This window comes from Mytilus trossulus, chromosome 2 (assembly GCF_036588685.1).
Source record: "Mytilus trossulus isolate FHL-02 chromosome 2, PNRI_Mtr1.1.1.hap1, whole genome shotgun sequence".
Lineage (NCBI taxonomy): Eukaryota > Metazoa > Mollusca > Bivalvia > Mytilida > Mytilidae > Mytilus > Mytilus trossulus.
In genome coordinates, this window is record NC_086374.1 from 53,151,182 (window position 1) to 53,168,891 (window position 17,710).

General features: G+C 31.4%; 1 protein-coding gene across 19 annotated transcripts in view; it reads right to left on the bottom strand.

Annotated features, from left to right (window-relative positions):
• Positions 1 to 17,710, bottom strand: part of LOC134707553 (centriolin-like) — an 83,410-nt gene that overhangs the window by 53,439 nt on the left and 12,261 nt on the right. For 16 of the 19 annotated variants that reach the window (XM_063567410.1, XM_063567422.1, XM_063567418.1 and 13 more), the window contains exons 4-12: positions 14,392 to 14,664; positions 13,651 to 13,837; positions 12,937 to 13,130; positions 5,484 to 5,612; positions 4,431 to 4,653; positions 3,272 to 3,289; positions 1,674 to 1,828; positions 1,024 to 1,161; positions 400 to 553 (exon numbers count right to left, since the gene is read on the bottom strand). In XM_063567410.1, coding sequence (XP_063423480.1) covers positions 400 to 553; positions 1,024 to 1,161; positions 1,674 to 1,828; positions 3,272 to 3,289; positions 4,431 to 4,653; positions 5,484 to 5,612; positions 12,937 to 13,130; positions 13,651 to 13,837; positions 14,392 to 14,664 — 1,471 coding nt within the window. Of the gene's footprint in view, positions 1 to 399; positions 554 to 1,023; positions 1,162 to 1,673; positions 1,829 to 3,271; positions 3,290 to 4,430; positions 4,654 to 5,483; positions 5,613 to 12,120; positions 12,330 to 12,936; positions 13,131 to 13,650; positions 13,838 to 14,391; positions 14,665 to 17,710 lie in introns of those variants that run through there. The other 3 variants (XM_063567426.1, XM_063567409.1, XM_063567425.1) reach the window with 2 other exon arrangements.

The following is a 17,710-nucleotide window of genomic DNA, read 5'->3' on the forward strand; positions in this document are numbered from 1 at the left end:
TTTGATTTCTTGAATTTGTAACATTATGGTAAGTGATTATTGTTACAGGGAGTCATTATTAATCATTGGGTACTTATTTTCTTAAAATGCATTTTTCCCAAAACCACAAAAATTGGAACCCCTTAAGTTTATGAATGAATAAAATATAAACAGGCTAGTATATTATAACTGATATATTTAATCATGATTTCATTTCTTTGCATGAAGCAATGCATTAATCTCAAATATTTCACTATTGTTCTACAATTGCATAAAATTCATGCAATCACTTCTGAATTTCAAACATATAAAAATCATTTTTAATAGAATCAAACAAAAATTTCAATTGTTAAGTACAGTAATTCTTGTTTCATGGTACTATGGCATGTGAAATAACAATTTGTTGCTATGACAACTGACCATCATTTAATTGTGTTTCCAGCTTTTTGATATCATCTGTTTCTTTGGCGATGGTATCTAACATAACCTCTAGCTGAGTTTGTAACTGGCCATACATTTGATTACTTTCACTGATCTGCTGTTCCTTGTCAACCATTTCTGCATACATTTTGCGCTGTAAAATAATGTGGTAAAATTTTAATTTTTTATGTGGTCTCTTATTTTTAATAAATTAAGGAAAAGACAATATTGATTTCTTTTTTTTTTTGGTTGACATCTCAGAGTTTTTATCAAACAATATAGTAAATAATGAAAACTGTTTGTACTTTAAACACAAAAATAATGACATGTAATTGGCTGAATTTCAACAGTTTAAGACATTGAGAGCCAATCACAATGTTTTGGTGTACATGTTTGAAAATATTACAGAGTAATCTTTAAACAGCAACTCTGCTAGAAATGCAGTTTAGCTGAATAATGTTTGATGCTGCTTTCCGTAAAAACTATAGCCATATTTTTTTCAGAATTGTAAGTGGTAATGGAAGGAGAGATTATGTGTCTCATTCCAAAATTTGTTTTTATCCTTATATCATAGACAATTAGCATTGGGGATCTGATATTCCATTCTTGATCTTTTTTACTCACATATTTAGGATCTTTAGTATCAAGAGCATCAAGCTGTCCTTTCAATCTTGCAACATCTACTTTATTTTTGTGCACAGTATTTTGCGTTTTCTGTATTTCATCTTCTATTTGAGTAGCACTATCTTTCAATTCATTTACCTGAAAATTAAAAAAAAGTCATATCAGACAAAAACAGCCACAAATGATTGAATAGATGGATTGATTTTTGCTTGCTTAACGTACATTGTCATAGTCAATTAAACATAATTTAAAAAGGCGGCTATATTGTCTATTAAATTCAACTTGTAATTCATATATCCAATCAGAAAATATTTGATAAAAGTGATGATTTTTTTGTTTATTATGTTTATAGAATCAATATTTGGTGCAAAAAGTAAAATCACAAAAGTACTGAACTTTGAGGAATATTTAAAACACTTATCAAATTGGAAAATCAAAAGCTCAAACACATCAAATGAATGGATAACAACTGTCATATTCCTGACTTAGAACGGGCATTTTCTAATGTAGAAAATGGTGGAACTAACCTGGTTTCATAGCCAGCTAAACCTCTCACTTGTATGACAGTCGTATGCAAGTGTCAATTATCAATAGTTTGAATAATTAGAATTATATCCAATATAACTGTCATGTAATTTGATACTACTTACCAACTGCATTTTTTTAGCCAGCCTCTGTCTGACTTGAACTTTGACATCATCTTTATCTCCAATGTCCCCCATGCGTTTCAGATCTTTGGTAGCTTGTAAAAGCTTTGTCTCTGTTTTCTGCATGTCATCTTGTAAGCGTTTAAGTCTTTCCTCAGCTACAAATCAAAACAGCAAGGATTAGATAATACAGAAAAGGTTGGGATTATAGAACACAATTTCCATGATCATTAGTAAACCAAACCTTAGTCAAAACATGTACTTTCAACCACTCTTTTTTATAAAGCATGGAATTTATAAACTATGCTACTTAATAAATTTGTATTGCATGCAATCACATATTTTATTTATGAATAAGAGGATTTTACCAAGATTGTTACTGTATAAAATAGTGGAAGGGTTTAAGGAGTTATAATAATGATTTTCAATGAATTTATGAGGTAAAACATATTTTCCTAATACTCAAAATGATAAATGAAATTATTTTCAGTTCATCAGTATAGATGAGAGGTTGGTTGCAGCATAAAGGTAAAAGAAGGAAATATAATGTATACTGTTTGCTAGTTAAAACAATAATCTTGCTAAAAATTAGCAATTTTGTATGCCAGTTCTCATTAAATTAATATGTATCAAATTCACTATCTAATGCCTAAAGTGATAAAAACAAAAATAAAAAAGCAAGTAATTCAATCTATTGGCAACTGCAAGACGATAAAATTCTACAAACAAATAGCAACATTTACATATCATAAATTAGTTCTTTAGAGAAGAGCATTTTTTCTACGCTAATCAAATCTGTTATTTAAGGGATTGATATATATTTAATGCATAGGATTTTCAGCAAGGGATTTTTTCTTAGGAGAAAAAAATGTATATATTATTTTCCCAAATGAAAAGAAATATATTTTTTCCTGAATAGATGAAAGGAATATGTAATAGATATAGTTCAAATTTATAACTTGTTTTATAATTTAACATGATTATCTCATTCAAACTTTAATTAAGCTTGATGGATTTTTTTTTTCTGACATTGATAATGTCAAAGTAGATAATTCAATAAAATAAAATTGAGAATGGAAATTGTGAACCTAACCAAAGGACCTAATTTGTTTTTTCCCTACCAAACTTTTGTTTAGATTTATCCCGAAATGAATATTGTACGAGCTCGAGCTTGTCAGGCACAAACTGATCTACATGTTCAACTAAATAACTAGGCTTTAAGATAAATGTAAGAATATTTAATTTTTGAGAAATGTTTTAGTGTTCTTCTGAAAAATATCAGAAAAGTAAATAAATATAACACAGAGGGTTTTGTTATTGCAAAAACATATAAAAAATGTGATGAAAAGTTTGTGCTCAACTGAAATGATAAGTCATTACTTCTATTTCAACATATTAAAATGCAACATACAAAGGAAAATAATTTAAACATATAATATGAAAATCTCCATATTTTTATGTTTACAATATATGATTTGGTTGAAAATGATTGAATCTATTTTTCAAACAATAAGCTTTGTCTGATTGGTTGGTTTGAATTTTAAGTGATTATTTCCCTTTGTATGCAAATGAGAAAGTAAGATCTGAGAGAATGAACCTACTGGCTGCAACAGTTGGGTCTGAAAACAAATCAATTAGACATCTCATAAAATATAAATATAAACTTAAATCAAGCTTGACTTAATATCTTAAAGTATATGTTAATTTTTTTTTAATACATCGTAAGGTGCTAATAAATTTAATCTTTATCAATTATTGCATTCCTTGTAACATGAGTGTAATTTAAAGAGGTTATTGAAAATATTTTGCTGACAAAAACAATTCTACTAGAATATATATATAGTTATATAGTTACATCTGTATATGCTATGAAAAGTGAAAATAATTTATAACATAATATTTTTGTTTCTTCGTGATCAATTAAAGCATTTTCCATTAAAATTGTTAATTTCATTCTTTGAATTCATTTTTAAAAAAGATATGGCTGCGCATAATACTGTAAATTTCAAGAAAGAATCTAGTCATGCAGCAAATTCTTTGGAAATTAAGTAAAGATAATCCTGCACCATAGAAGCAGAAATCCTACTTGAAAGCATGTCAACTAGTGCATGGAAATTCATTGTTCACCACTATTTAAGGTAAAGCGCAACATCAGTACACTTCTTTAGTTATGACTATACAACATTTATAAAATAAACAGATGATAAAGGAAATGATGACATAGTATTCTGTGCAAACAATATATCTAAAATGAAACTGAAGTTTCCCTGGTGTTGACATAAAACCATGAAATATGATACAGTTTTTTTTTAATAGTTAAACAACAGCTTATAAATGATTATTAAACATATAATGACAAACAAACAAACAAACAAAAATCTTCACACTCTCACTTCCAAACAATGAATTGACACATTCCAATAAAAACTATGATGTCATAATTTTTAGTGATCTTTTTTATCATTATTTGTTTACAATTAATTTGTAATGTGTAGTTCATCATTGTAAAGTTACCAAGTTATTCTGTATTTTTAAAGAACTTTCTCATTATTTTTATTCATTGTACGGTACACTAAATGACCAGCAAAAATGTTTGCATCCAGTAACTTTGGCGGAAAATTGTATACCTTGAAATAGTGAATACATTAGACACAAAATAAATTTCTCATAATGACGTAACAATATTTTGCTGTCTAGAAATTCAGGAGAGCTAATAACATGAAAGAGTTGATATTAGTTATGAGAGACCCTAATACATACTTTTGCTAACTCTATCCTGTTTTTCAGACAGTTCTTGGTCTAAATGTGTAGCCATTTGTTCTATGACTTGAGCTCTCTGTGGTGAAGCAGATTCTCCAAAACTATGTACAGTGACTTTCTGTCCCGGAGATCCACCAATACTCCCGTCCCTAGAAAACTGATTAGCTTTAAATCTAGCTCGTCCTAAATATGGACTCTCATCCAGCTGTCCACTGTCGTCATCCTACAATAAAAAGGGGCATTTGTTAGTTTGAATAAAAGAAAAAGTCTGCTAAATGTTAGGTTTTTTTTATGCTGAGGAAAACCTGGAGAAGAAGGGTAAATATTATTCAAATCTTAATTCTTGCATGACACATTTTAATTTTTCTTTCAACTTCAAAATACTGTGGATTCATTAATTTTTGTGGGTACCAATTTTCGTGGTTTGAGGAAAACTTGCATATTCGTGGCTATTTAATTTCGTGTTTTGTCAAAGTCTGCATACATTCCTTTAGAGAATTTGAAATTCATTGTTTATTTAAATTCATGGTTTCCCTGGACCAACGAAATCCACAAAAATTGGTATCCAATGAATAATAATGAATCCACAGGAGGTCTCATTAAAATTTTGTCAACAGTGAGACAAAAATTTACACTCAATTTCTTTGTACTGTATATAATTAACATGTTTCTTGTGTCTCAAATGTATTACAAATGATAAGAAATTTAAATTTTGAACCCACTGTAGGTGCACTTTTCTTAAAAGTTCTAATCTAACTTATTTCATGAAATATCAAATCCTATTAATTAATGCAATGAAAATTACACTTGATAAATTTTGTGTCCCTGTATTGATTTTTTTCCCATTACCCTCACAAAAATGCTCAAACCTAGTCATTGAAAATAAGTGATGTTTAATTGCATAGAAACTTAAACCATATATGACCATAAGAAATATAAAAAGAAAATTCCCATGAGGGTAGGCCCAACTTTGCTTGGGGGAGTTAGTACCTTAGTTTTTTCATAATTTCCTAACTTACCAACGAGGAACTATTTCCACAGAAGAGTACTTACATCATGATATCTTTGAGGACTCTTCCCAAGACTATCAAACTTTGAATCAATCTTATGGAAGGCTAGTTCTTGTTCCAGCTGATAATGCTTCTCACAAGCTTTGTTTAACTCTTTTGTCTTCTTAGAAAGCTACAAAATACAGAAAATATGATATAATTACACAACTGCACAAATCTTTTTTTTTTATCAAATTACATTTGACAGTAATTTGAAAGATATTTGTAAACAGATAAAAATTTCAATGGATTTAACTGTTTATTGTAAAAGAAAAATCAACAACATTTGCAAACATTTACAACTCATGAAATTATAGTCAGGCCCATAGCCAGGAATTTTGATTATAATTGTTAAGCTACTAGATTTCATGAACCATTTGAGTAATAACAGACTGTAAGTTTGAGAACTCAATGAAAAGATTAGCAAAGGTTTTACAACAAAATTTGAGCTCTAATGTTTATGTACATGTATTATGATATCAAATGTCAACTGCTATTTTCAATACAAAAAAAAACCAGATTTGAATTACCAGAAAGTTGTGTTTTTACCAAACGCAGTATAAAGAAACAAACCTCAAATATATGAGCAAAATAAAGTTACTCTTATTTATCTAAAGAAACTACTCTCCCAGGAAGGCATACAAATTTCATTTCTTTGTCTACGTGCCTTCCAAATGCACCTGTATAACTGAGGACTATTTAAAATAGATTATCAATTTTATTGGTAGTTCAGTTAAAAAAAAAAGCCTTCTTTCCTTGGATAGAAATTATGTTTAAATGGAATATATTATAATCCCTAACTGGATTGTATGCAATCAACTGGTTTCTTTATTCAATTTCAATGAAGATAAAAGATTTTATATGGGTGATAAAAATTACATAATCCTAATGCATTTATGAACTGCATTATGTAATAAATAAATGCTTAATTTTTCAATGCAATAAATATTAAAATTCTAAATGAATTAAAGAAGATTTACAGTAAATAATAAGGAAGCAGCAATCCGACAACAAAACAAGCTTACACACACTGAAAAAATCTCAGATTACAACTGAATTCTATGTTAAAACTCTTGACGTGTTTTATTGCATGTGTTATATCCGTCATTGACTTCTTATTTAGTTACGCCACGCGTATGAATATGTTATTGTTAATTACACACATACTTGATTAAAGTAGTTCCTAAATGTAAACAATGGTTGCTTGATGCTTTACATCTCCCCCTCGGCCAATACGTAACAACTGGCGACGAGAACGAACCACAGCAACAATGAACATTACACAATATGAAACAAACGTATAGACATTGGTAAAATCGAAGCAAACACTGAACATTTGCATGAAAATAGCTAAATACCGAATTGATAAGCCCGATTCTTTGTTCGACTCCACGTGTGTTCCAAACAAAGGAATCTGCGGTACATCACATACATCATGGCAGCATTTGGTTTGATAGGGAAAATTGACCCATTTGATGAAACAATTGAACCCTGGGACTCGTATGTTGAACGATTAGACCAATATTTTGTCGCAAATGAAATCGACGGAAACAAAAAGGTTCCTGCCCTACTTTGCCTGATAGGGGGGAAACTATACTCGTTGTTGAGGGACTTAACATTTCCGGACAAACCATCAGAGAAAACATTCGACGTATAAGTTAAGCTATTAAAGGATCATTTAGCTCCAAAACCGCTACAAGCATCAGAACGATTCAGATTTGATAAAAGGGACCAAAAAGAGGGGGAATCAATACAAGATTATGTTGCACAATTACGAAAACTCTCACTGCATTGTGGTTTTAATGCAGACCTCAAAGAAAAGTTAAGAGACAGGATAGTTTGTGGCCTTAAAAACCCGAACATTCAGAAAAGGTTATTGTTAGAAAAAGACTTGACATATGATAAAGCAGTAGATATTGGTGTGGCTATGGAGACCGCATCCAAAGATGCAACCGAATTACAAGCAAAACATAGAACTGAGGGGGTAAACAAAATGAGTGCAAGAAAATCTAAATTTCAACCACAGCATAACAAAGGGAACTCTCGCTGTTACAGGTGTAACAACACAGGACACTCACCTTTCGATTGCAAATTCAAGAACGCAATCTGTCACAACTGTAACAAAACAGGCCACATAAAGAAAGCCTGCATGTCAAAATCCAATAAGAAACCTCAATCAAGAAAATTTGAAAACAAGAAATCCGTACATGCTTTAGAGGAAGATTCTGATAGTGATAACTGTATCGCTAGTCTAGAAACATTTGAAATTAATAACGGTAAATCGTCAAAAGATGTCATGTGGTTAAAACCTACGGTTGAAGGAGTAATGCTTAAAATGGAGCTCGACACTGGATCAGCAGTATCGGTCATATCACAGGCAGATTTTTCAAAGAGGCTAGGTCATGTTAAACTAGTCGAAGCTACAATTACATTACAAACTTACTCAGGAGAAAGTATAAAACCTTTAGGGTGTGCAAATGTTAAAGTCCATTATAAAGGGGAAACAAATGTGTTGCCACTATATGTAGTACCTAAAGGAGGACCGCCTTTGTTCGGAAGGGAATGGCTAAAGCATATTAAACTTGACTGGAATGAAATTAGGGAGGTTCATGGTATAAATCAAAAGAAAACAGGGGAAGTAATCAAAGATTTACAAAATAAATACAAAGATGTATTTAAAGATGAACTAGGAACAATAAAGGGAATAAAAGCCAAATTGTCTCTAAAAGACAACAGCAGTCCAAAGTATATTAAAGCTAGAACTGTGCCGTTTTCTTTGCGTGCAAAAGTAGAAGCTGAATTGGACAGATTAGAAAAAGAAGGAACATTGAATAAAGTTCAACACAGTGAATGGGCTACACCTATAGTTCCAGTATTAAAGAAAAATGGAAATGTAAGAATATGTGGAGATTTCAAGGTTACGTTAAATCCCATGTTAAATGTTGATCAATACCCGCTTCCAAAAATTGATGACATTTTTGCAAATTTGAATGGAGGAATACAATATACAAAGATGGACTTAAAGCAAGCCTATTTACAACTTGAAGTAGATGAAGACTGTAAAGACTTGCTAACTATAAACACTCACCGTGGACTATACCGCTATAACCGTATGGCGTTTGGAATTGCATCAGCTCCTGCAATATGGCAGAGAACTATTGAACAAATATTAAATGGAATTCCTGGAACTCAATGTTTATTGGATGACATGATAATTACAGGATCGACAGACGAAGAACATTTGAACAATTTAGAGTCTGTACTGAAAAGACTAAGTCAGTATGGACTAAAGGCTAATATAGACAAATGTGAATTTTTTAAGGACAGTGTAACATTTTGTGGACATGTAATCGACAAAAATGGACTCCACAAAACACCAGACAAAATTGAAGCAATAAGGAACGCTCCAGCACCGGAAAATGTGTCTCAGCTTAAGTCTATTTTAGGATTGATAATTTACTATGCCAAGTTTTTACCAGACCTATCAACGACTTTAAGTCCTCTACATAATCTTCTGCGTAAAGATATAACATGGAGGTGGACAAAGGAATGCCAAGAGGCATTCGACAAGGTGAAAGACTTAGTCACCTCAGATATGATATTGACACATTTTAATCCAGAGTTACCTGTCACTCTAGCATGTGACGCATCACCTTATGGTTTGGGTGCCGTTATATCTCATCGTTATCCAAATGGATCAGACAGACCGATAGCTTTCGCCTCTAGATCACTAGCACCAGCAGAGAAAAATTATTTGCAAATAGACAAGGAAGCGTTAGGAATAATTTGGGGAATTAAGAAATTCCATTCCTACCTATACGGGCGAAAATTCAAATTGATCACAGACCATCAGCCATTAATATATATATTCAACCCTCAGAAAGGAGTATCAGTTACAGCGTCAGCTCGTTTGCAAAGATATTCACTTTTCTTGTCAGGATATGAATATGAGATCGAATTCCGAGGAACTGCTAAACATGCAAACGCAGACTCGTTATCTAGACTTCCACTAAAAAGTACTGAAGTAGACACTTCGTTGAAAATGGTGGAATCTTTCCATATTGCTCAAATGGAAGCAATTCCCGTTTCGAACAAACAAGTTCAGCAGGAAACAAGAAATGACCGTGTTTTGGGACTTATAACTACCTTCACACAGGATGGCTGGAACACTATTCACAAAGATGGTGAATATGCGCCATACTATTCTAGGCGAAATGAACTGACAGTACATCAAGGATGCCTTATGTGGGGCGTAAGAGTGATAGTTCCTAATAAACTTCGTAGTCAGGTATTAGGACAGATCCATGAAGGACATCTTGGTGTCGTTAAAATGAAAGCATTGGCCCGAAGTTTTGTTTGGTGGCCAGGAATCGACCAGGATATTGAAAAGTTGGCAAAAGCCTGTAATGGATGTCAACTAAATCAAAACTCCCCGAAAGGAGCACCGCTTAATGCGTGGGAATGGCCAAGCAAGCCATGGGACAGAGTTCATATTGATTTTGCAGGACCATTTTTAGGGTCTATGTTTCTTATCATGGTTGACGCACATTCAAAGTGGCCAGAAGTAATAAAAATGAAAAACATTACATCAGAAAGTACAATCAATGTTTTGCGAACAATCTTCTCAAGGAACGGAATACCATCACGTATTGTGAGTGACAATGGACCACAATTTACATCACAGGAATTTGAAAATTTCATGCAATTAAATGGTATTAAACACATCAGAAGTGCGCCATATCACCCATCGACAAATGGTTTAGCAGAACGTTTTGTGCAAACTTTTAAGCAAGCTATGAAATCTAGTTCAAATGATTCAGGAACCGTTTCGAAAAAACTAGCACAGTTTTTGTTAGCATACCGCAACACTAAACACAGTACAACGAATGAAACTCCAGCAAAACTTATGATTGGAAGAGATTTGAAAACAAGGATGAATCTTTTAAGACCGAACATTGAAAACCAAGTTCAAACTAAACAGGAGGAAATGTGTGACCGTAGAAAAACTTACCAACGTGAATTTAATGATGGACAATCAGTGGTAGTCCGTGATTACCGGAACAAAAATAAATGGACACCAGGGACGATATCAACGAAAACTGGACCTGTGTCGTATCAAGTACAAATCGATCCTACAACAATATGGAGAAGACATGCCGATCAAATTATCGATTCAAACATTACTAACACTGAACAATCAATTTCAGAACAAACTACATTGGACAATCATGTTAGTAGTGAACATGTCAACCCAACAGAAAATGAACACCGTCCACAAAAATCTGAAGAACACAAATCAAATCAACCAACAACACCAGTAAAGCGTTATCCAACAAGGGAAAGGAAATCCAACAAGTTGAAAGATTTTATATATAATTGACGCACAGTGTTGTGGGCATAATAATCCAACGTGCATCAGTTGAAACCTTTAGGGTTTCCGTATTTTTAGTGTAGTGTTAATTATATCTCGTAGTAAACGTAGTTAGTGAATTAGTGACTTAAAATAGACAAAACCGAACAGTATTCACATAAGACAGTATTCATTTTATTTTTCATAAGGTGCTATATGAACATTAATTAATACTCAGAACTATTAAAGTTATAATCATAATATCAGACTTTTAAAGATAAAGAAGAACTGTTTTAATTTCTATTTCATTTATATATCTAGTCAATTTTAAAGTATTCACTTGAAAAAATCTAGGGAAGAGAAATGTTATATCCGTCATTGACTTCTTATTTAGTTACGCCACGTGTATGAATATGTTATTGTCAATTACACACATACTTGATTAAAGTAGTTCCTAAATGTAAACAATGGTTGCTTGATGCTTTACATCTCCCCCTCGGCCAATACGTAACAGCATGTATCTCCAAAAGGTTTTAATAAAATTACAAACTTCAAATGTAAAGATTTAAATTTCTATTGAACAACTTGTTACACATTTGCATCCTACGAGAACAGGAATCCACTAAAACTATGAGGTACTGTGGATAAATTTATTTTCATGTGTATCAATTTTCGTGGATTGCTGAAAAGATGCATTTTCTTGGATATGTGATTTTGTGGTTTTCACCAATCTCGTTACATAAAAACTATCGAAAATGTGCAATTCCTTAAACATGTGAATTCATGGTTCACCTGTACCCATGAAACCAATGAAAATTAGTATCCAACGAATAATAATGAATCCACAGTACAAGGAAATCTTAACAGTCCATCAATATGCTGAATTAGGTGCAAATTCATGATAAAATGGCATTTCAGGTGACTTGCATGACAAAACTTCAACGTTTTTTAAGATTTCACCAAATATCATAATTTCAATTTGTCATTTGTTATTTTAAAGCGTCATAAAAGAAATATGAGATGCATAAAATTGGAATTGACATTATGCAAACTAATAACAGTGCATCTGTTTCCCTATTTCGGGTTGAAAAATCTCTAGGGATTTTTTTTTTACTGTTTGAAAAATGAGTTGTTATAAGATTAGAATATTAATAACATACCAGAATACATCTTTTATGTCATATTTAAATGTTAAAAATTCAATCAAAATCTTACACATGAACATGTATATGAACATTTTAATAAGGTCAAAGCTCATAAGTAGTTTTACTTTAAAAATAATAAAACAAACCTGTTTCTATTTGTTAATCCAACATATATACACAGAAATATATCCATGGTACAGTATATCAGGAACTCTATTGATATCAATTCAATTTTATCTACATAGTCGGCAATATTTACAAGTCAACGTTTTGAAGATAAATTTTGGCTCCACAATGTACGATACCTTGTATAAACATGTCACCTAGCTCTAGTAGCTTATCACTTTCTACCTTACAGTTCAGACAATTAAAGGTTAATCTGGATTAATAACATAATCTTTGGATTAAATTCATGCATTATATGCAGGTAAGACATGCATAATAAGCAGAAATTCATTATTTGTGATTTACTATATCATTTATCTTTTTTTATTTCTAATTGTTTTAAATGGGCAATATTTCTAACTGTCATTTCTAATTATTTTTTTGTTGTTGAGTTTTTTAAACACAAATTTAATAGTTTCTGTTTTAAAACATACATTAGCTTTTTCTATAATGGCAATCATGATCTTTCCTAACTTTAATTTCTCAATTTATGTTATCAGTTTTTGTTCTTTAAATTTAAATTTTGTATTATAAATTACTTATTACAATCACATAGTTCCCTTAACAAATAAATCATTTAAATGACGGTGAACAAAAAATAAACATTCTTAACAAAATATTTTGGTTTCCTCTTTTTGACTGGAAAAAAATATGGTTTCCACTATTATCGCAACCAATAACATTCTCTAAAAAAACTTAACTTCGAGTTTGGAAATGAACAGATGGACAGAAGGACGTTCAAGGATTATACTGAATGTCTTTGTTGCCTAAGACGGGGGCAAAAAAAATACACAAACCAAGCCATTTTTTGTTTCTAATTCTTTTTCCATTTCCTGCATTCTTTCCATATACATTCTTTCTCTTTTCTTCATTTCCTCCTCTGTTCCCTTGAGGAAGGAGGATTCTTGAACAGATTTGTTTTTGTCTGCTGTCAGCTTTTTGATTTTAGTTTCCTCTTGTTCAAGTTGTTTCTCAAGTCTTTCTACCTCATCTATAAAAACAGACAGTCAAATGTATTGATATCAGGGGAGATTTAATTCTGGTTGCTTTTGACATAAGAAACAACACATTTATGATTTATATATTTTTGGAGCCTATGTAGATATGAGTGACAGTATTCTTTTACTGCTTTTAAAAGAATCAGGCCTTGGTGAAAACATGACAAACAAAAACCTCTCAAATTCACATTAGTTTGACTTCAGAATGTAATTGATGCACTCATATAACATATGTTCCCTTTTCCTGTTTCGCACTAGAAATTACAGGGAGATGATTCTGTAATTTGCAATTATTCTAACCAAAAGTTATCTAGATATTGCCACACACTCAGGAACAAAAGAACTACCAATTTTAACACATAATGAGGGTACCTTAAAAAAAATAATGGTGCTGTCTTCAGATTTTTTCAAGCCCTGTTTTGTAATTCTTTTAAATAGCCTGCTTCTTACAAAGACTGGCACTTTAGTCATATCAAATATTTTCTTTTTATCATGTTAACAATTGTTACATACCTTGTTCAAACCTATCTTTAGCATATTGTCTCTCTTGTTCAGTGACATTTTGACTATCTAGGGTCTCTAGACATCTGATATGAAATATAATATACATTCTACTATGGGGTAGCTGTGAGAGTGGGTTCTCTGCAACTGTTAACTGTGTCAAATCTGGTATTGGTTTAAGTTTGGCTAACTCACTCAGCTAAAAAGAAGACAAAATATTCTCGTTATCATCTCCCTTATAAAACTTAATTAGAATCTTAATTAACAGACAGAGAGTGTATACAATGGAAAAAATGCAGGAAGATTTTATGGAGACATAGTTTATTATTTATCATACAGTTAAGCTAACTACAAATTATTTTTAAAAAATTTGATATAATTTGCAAAATTTTATTTCTTGCCATATAAAAGCGAAGTTGTGGTATGATTGCCAATGTTTCGAAAAAACAAGAGCACCATTTTCAAGGACTGAAAAAATACATGTACACAACAAAACAAGGAAATTGAGCTCCATATTTACATGCAGCAATATCATAAATTGTGACATACTGTCATAAGTACCAAACTGATTTCATAAGTAGAAAATCAAAATCAATACTGCGTTTAAACAATATCTTAATTGTTTTTTGTGCTGTTGTTTTGATGTGCTACTAGTTCACTTCTTTGATCCATATTTTAAATCATATTCATTTCTTTGCAGGCTCTAGACTCAACTCAAAAGATACAAGAAAATTTGTATCTTCTATTACTTACCGACTCCATATTATTTTTGCCTATATGAAGTGTTCTGAGTGCTCTAAACTTCCGTCCCATCCAGATAGGTATATGTTGTATCTGGTTCCCGGTTAGATTAAGGACCTGAAGAGATGTCATACTCTCTAAACCCTCTATCTTTGTAAGGTTGTTGTAAGACAAGTTCAGTTCTTTCAATTTAAACAATTTATCCATCTTTTCTATTTTTTCAATCATATTACAGCTGAGATTAAGCACTGTGAGTCTCTTCAGCTTATCCAGGTTCTCTATGTACTAAAAAATAAAATAAATAGAATTGAGAATAGAAAATGGGAAAGTTTCAAAAAAGCAAATACCCAACCATAGAGCATAAAACAGGCAAAGGCCACCAATGGTTCTACAATGCAGGGGGAAATCCTGCACTCTGAGGCAGGCTCCAGTTGGTCCCAAACTTATCATGTATATTAGTTCAGCAAATTGGACACCACAAAATCTTCATTTAGTATTGAACCAACCCAATATGCTGAATTTTTTTGCTCTCCGAGTCCTTTGACACCATTTGTGAGTATGGGATGAGAAATGATGATAGTCTGTTGGGAGGGGACGCTAAATGGCTCACCTGTGTTAAGAGGGAGCAACATCTTTTGCACGTAATAGACACCCTTGTAGATTTTGAAAAAGAGCAGGCTAATGCCTTTATAAGACAGCACTTGACATGCTTAGCTTATGTTGTCAACGATTTTGCCATTTTCCTTCAGGCTCCTCCAAGGAAAAAAAACTCTAATTCTAAGATATGTCTCACCAGTATGTAACTGTAGAAATTAAAATAACAATAATTTAACATGTAAAGTGGGAAGGGTGAGTGGTTCCCTTTGCGCTGAACATGCTGAAGAATGATTAGGCAATCTTTCTTTCATTTTTCAATACTGTAAATTCATTATTATTCGTTGGATACCAATTTTCGTGGATTTTGTGGATACAGGTGAACCACGAATTGGAATGTCCAACGAATAACAAATTTTCCTTAGAAATGTATGCAGAAATCGGCAAAACCACGAAATCAAATATCCACGAACAAGCAAATTTTGCTCAATCCACAAAAAATTGGTACCCACGAAAATATATGAATCCACAGTATATAATATGTGAATTATTTATACTACTGAGCACTGTATATAAGTTAAAGTATGTTTGCAACAATTTCCAGAAAAACTAGTGTTCCAAAAATAGTTGATTATTTTTATTGTTCATTATAGTTGATACATGAATAGCAGTGAGAGTTTGAAAAAAAATCAGAGCATACTATAGATATATAACACAATATAAAGGTATGCATGCGCTTGCTCATATACCATACTTTACAAACTTAGGACATTTAAACATTCAATTTTCTTTTTAAACAATTAATCTTTTTTCTAAGGTAATGAATAGCTGTGATATCCATCTTTTATATCAACAGCAATAAAAGGTATTTAAATGATTTGTGTGCATGTTTACAAATCCATACATAAATGAATTATTTATTTGCTTGAATAGATACCATTTCAGATATATTTCAAACTGTGTGTTTTGAATCAGAGATAAAAGAGAACACTTTCTTTCAATGAAATCCATTTATAATTATTTGTTGAGTAGAATGTCAAATTTCTTGACAAGTAAAAACAAGGTGTCAGAAGTAAAACTTAAATTATTTTTATAAATTACGGTATAGGTATGTTTGAAAATAAAAAAATATTAGATATAGAATATGATCAAATGAAAATTTATACATGCCCACAATACTTGCTCATGAAAAATTATCTGCATTGGCAAGCTTATGTAATAAAACATTTTTTTGCACTGATAATAAATATATCCCTCAAACTTTAATGAGTTGTTTTTTATATTTATAGTTTTGAAACTAGAACTGTGAGTGAACTCAGGCAAGGATACCCTCTGCTCAACATATCATCAAGTAGTGTTTAACAGTTGTGCAAAGTTTCAGCAAAACCATTTCTGACAACCTGTTCAAAAGTGGTGTATGAGGCAGACCGACAGGGTTATTACTATAATGAGCTCCCTAAATCTTTAATTTAACCATTAACATATATTTAGCTGTGAATAGTTGAATACAGTTCAATAGTATTGTACATAATGTATGAATGGGAGTTTAGTATCATATGCCAGTCATTTAACATTCAAATTGTGAGAAAGAAATTATGTATCAAAATATGATGGATGGTTTTAAAAATACTAATTTACAAACATGCAAACTCAAGGATATATCACCTAATCATAGTGAGTGTTCTTCAGGTGGTTTTTTTCATGGAATTTCTAAGTATAGGCTGAATTTGATATACCCAGTATACAAATATATAACTATTATCAAAAACAGTTGTACTTAAAATAAACAGACAGTTCAACTTCCAATTTTTCTAAATGGATCAATTATCAATAATAATGACCATTTAAAAAGTCACCTTTTACAGTACGTTTTAAATCAGTTTAATTCATTCAATTACGTCAATATATAAATCGAAATCATTTAACTTGGTATACATTAAAGAGATAAGTAAAAATTTCGTTTATTCTTTCCTCAATACACCAAATCAATTCCTATAAAGATCTAGGACAGTAATGTATTTCATGATATTAATAGTCCTTGGTTTATGTAGCTCAAAAAGGGATCATTCAAGTATAAAGATCTCAACATGAAAACATGTACTTCAGTATACAAAAACATAACTTTTGTCACCTGTTTTTCTTTAAAAAATGCAGCTAAGCCACAGTGATAATAGTTTTAGGTCCTTCAAAAAATATTGATTTAAAATGTCACAAAATTTATCATCTGATTTTCATAAAAGGTATTTGACCCTAATCTTCATTGCATAATACACAGACTTTACATGTGCAGTTATCAGTTTTGTCAGATATCAATATAAAACTAATTTCAAATTGGAGAAGCACTTAAAGTCAGCACTTTTATAATGACTTGTTGAATGGGACATATTATGTAAGCCCCCTTTTTGCTCTTACAGGGGAATTGAGAAACTTTTTTGAAGTGACCTAACCAGATATTTCATACTTAACAATACTCCTTCAATGGCTGATGATGCAGTAAAGCAGAAATGTCAGCACCTTCTTTCAACATATTTAAAAAAAAACAAAAAAAAAAACCCAAACATAATGATGAAAACTGGTAGTGAACTAATTTGCAATCACACCAAAGAATATAGAACATCTAAACAAATTCCCCATTCCGATTCTCAATTTTAAATCTTCATGATACCCTTTTTAAAATGTCCACATGTTAATACCATTATTAAATTTAAAAGCAAATTTCAAATCTATCAAACTGGCA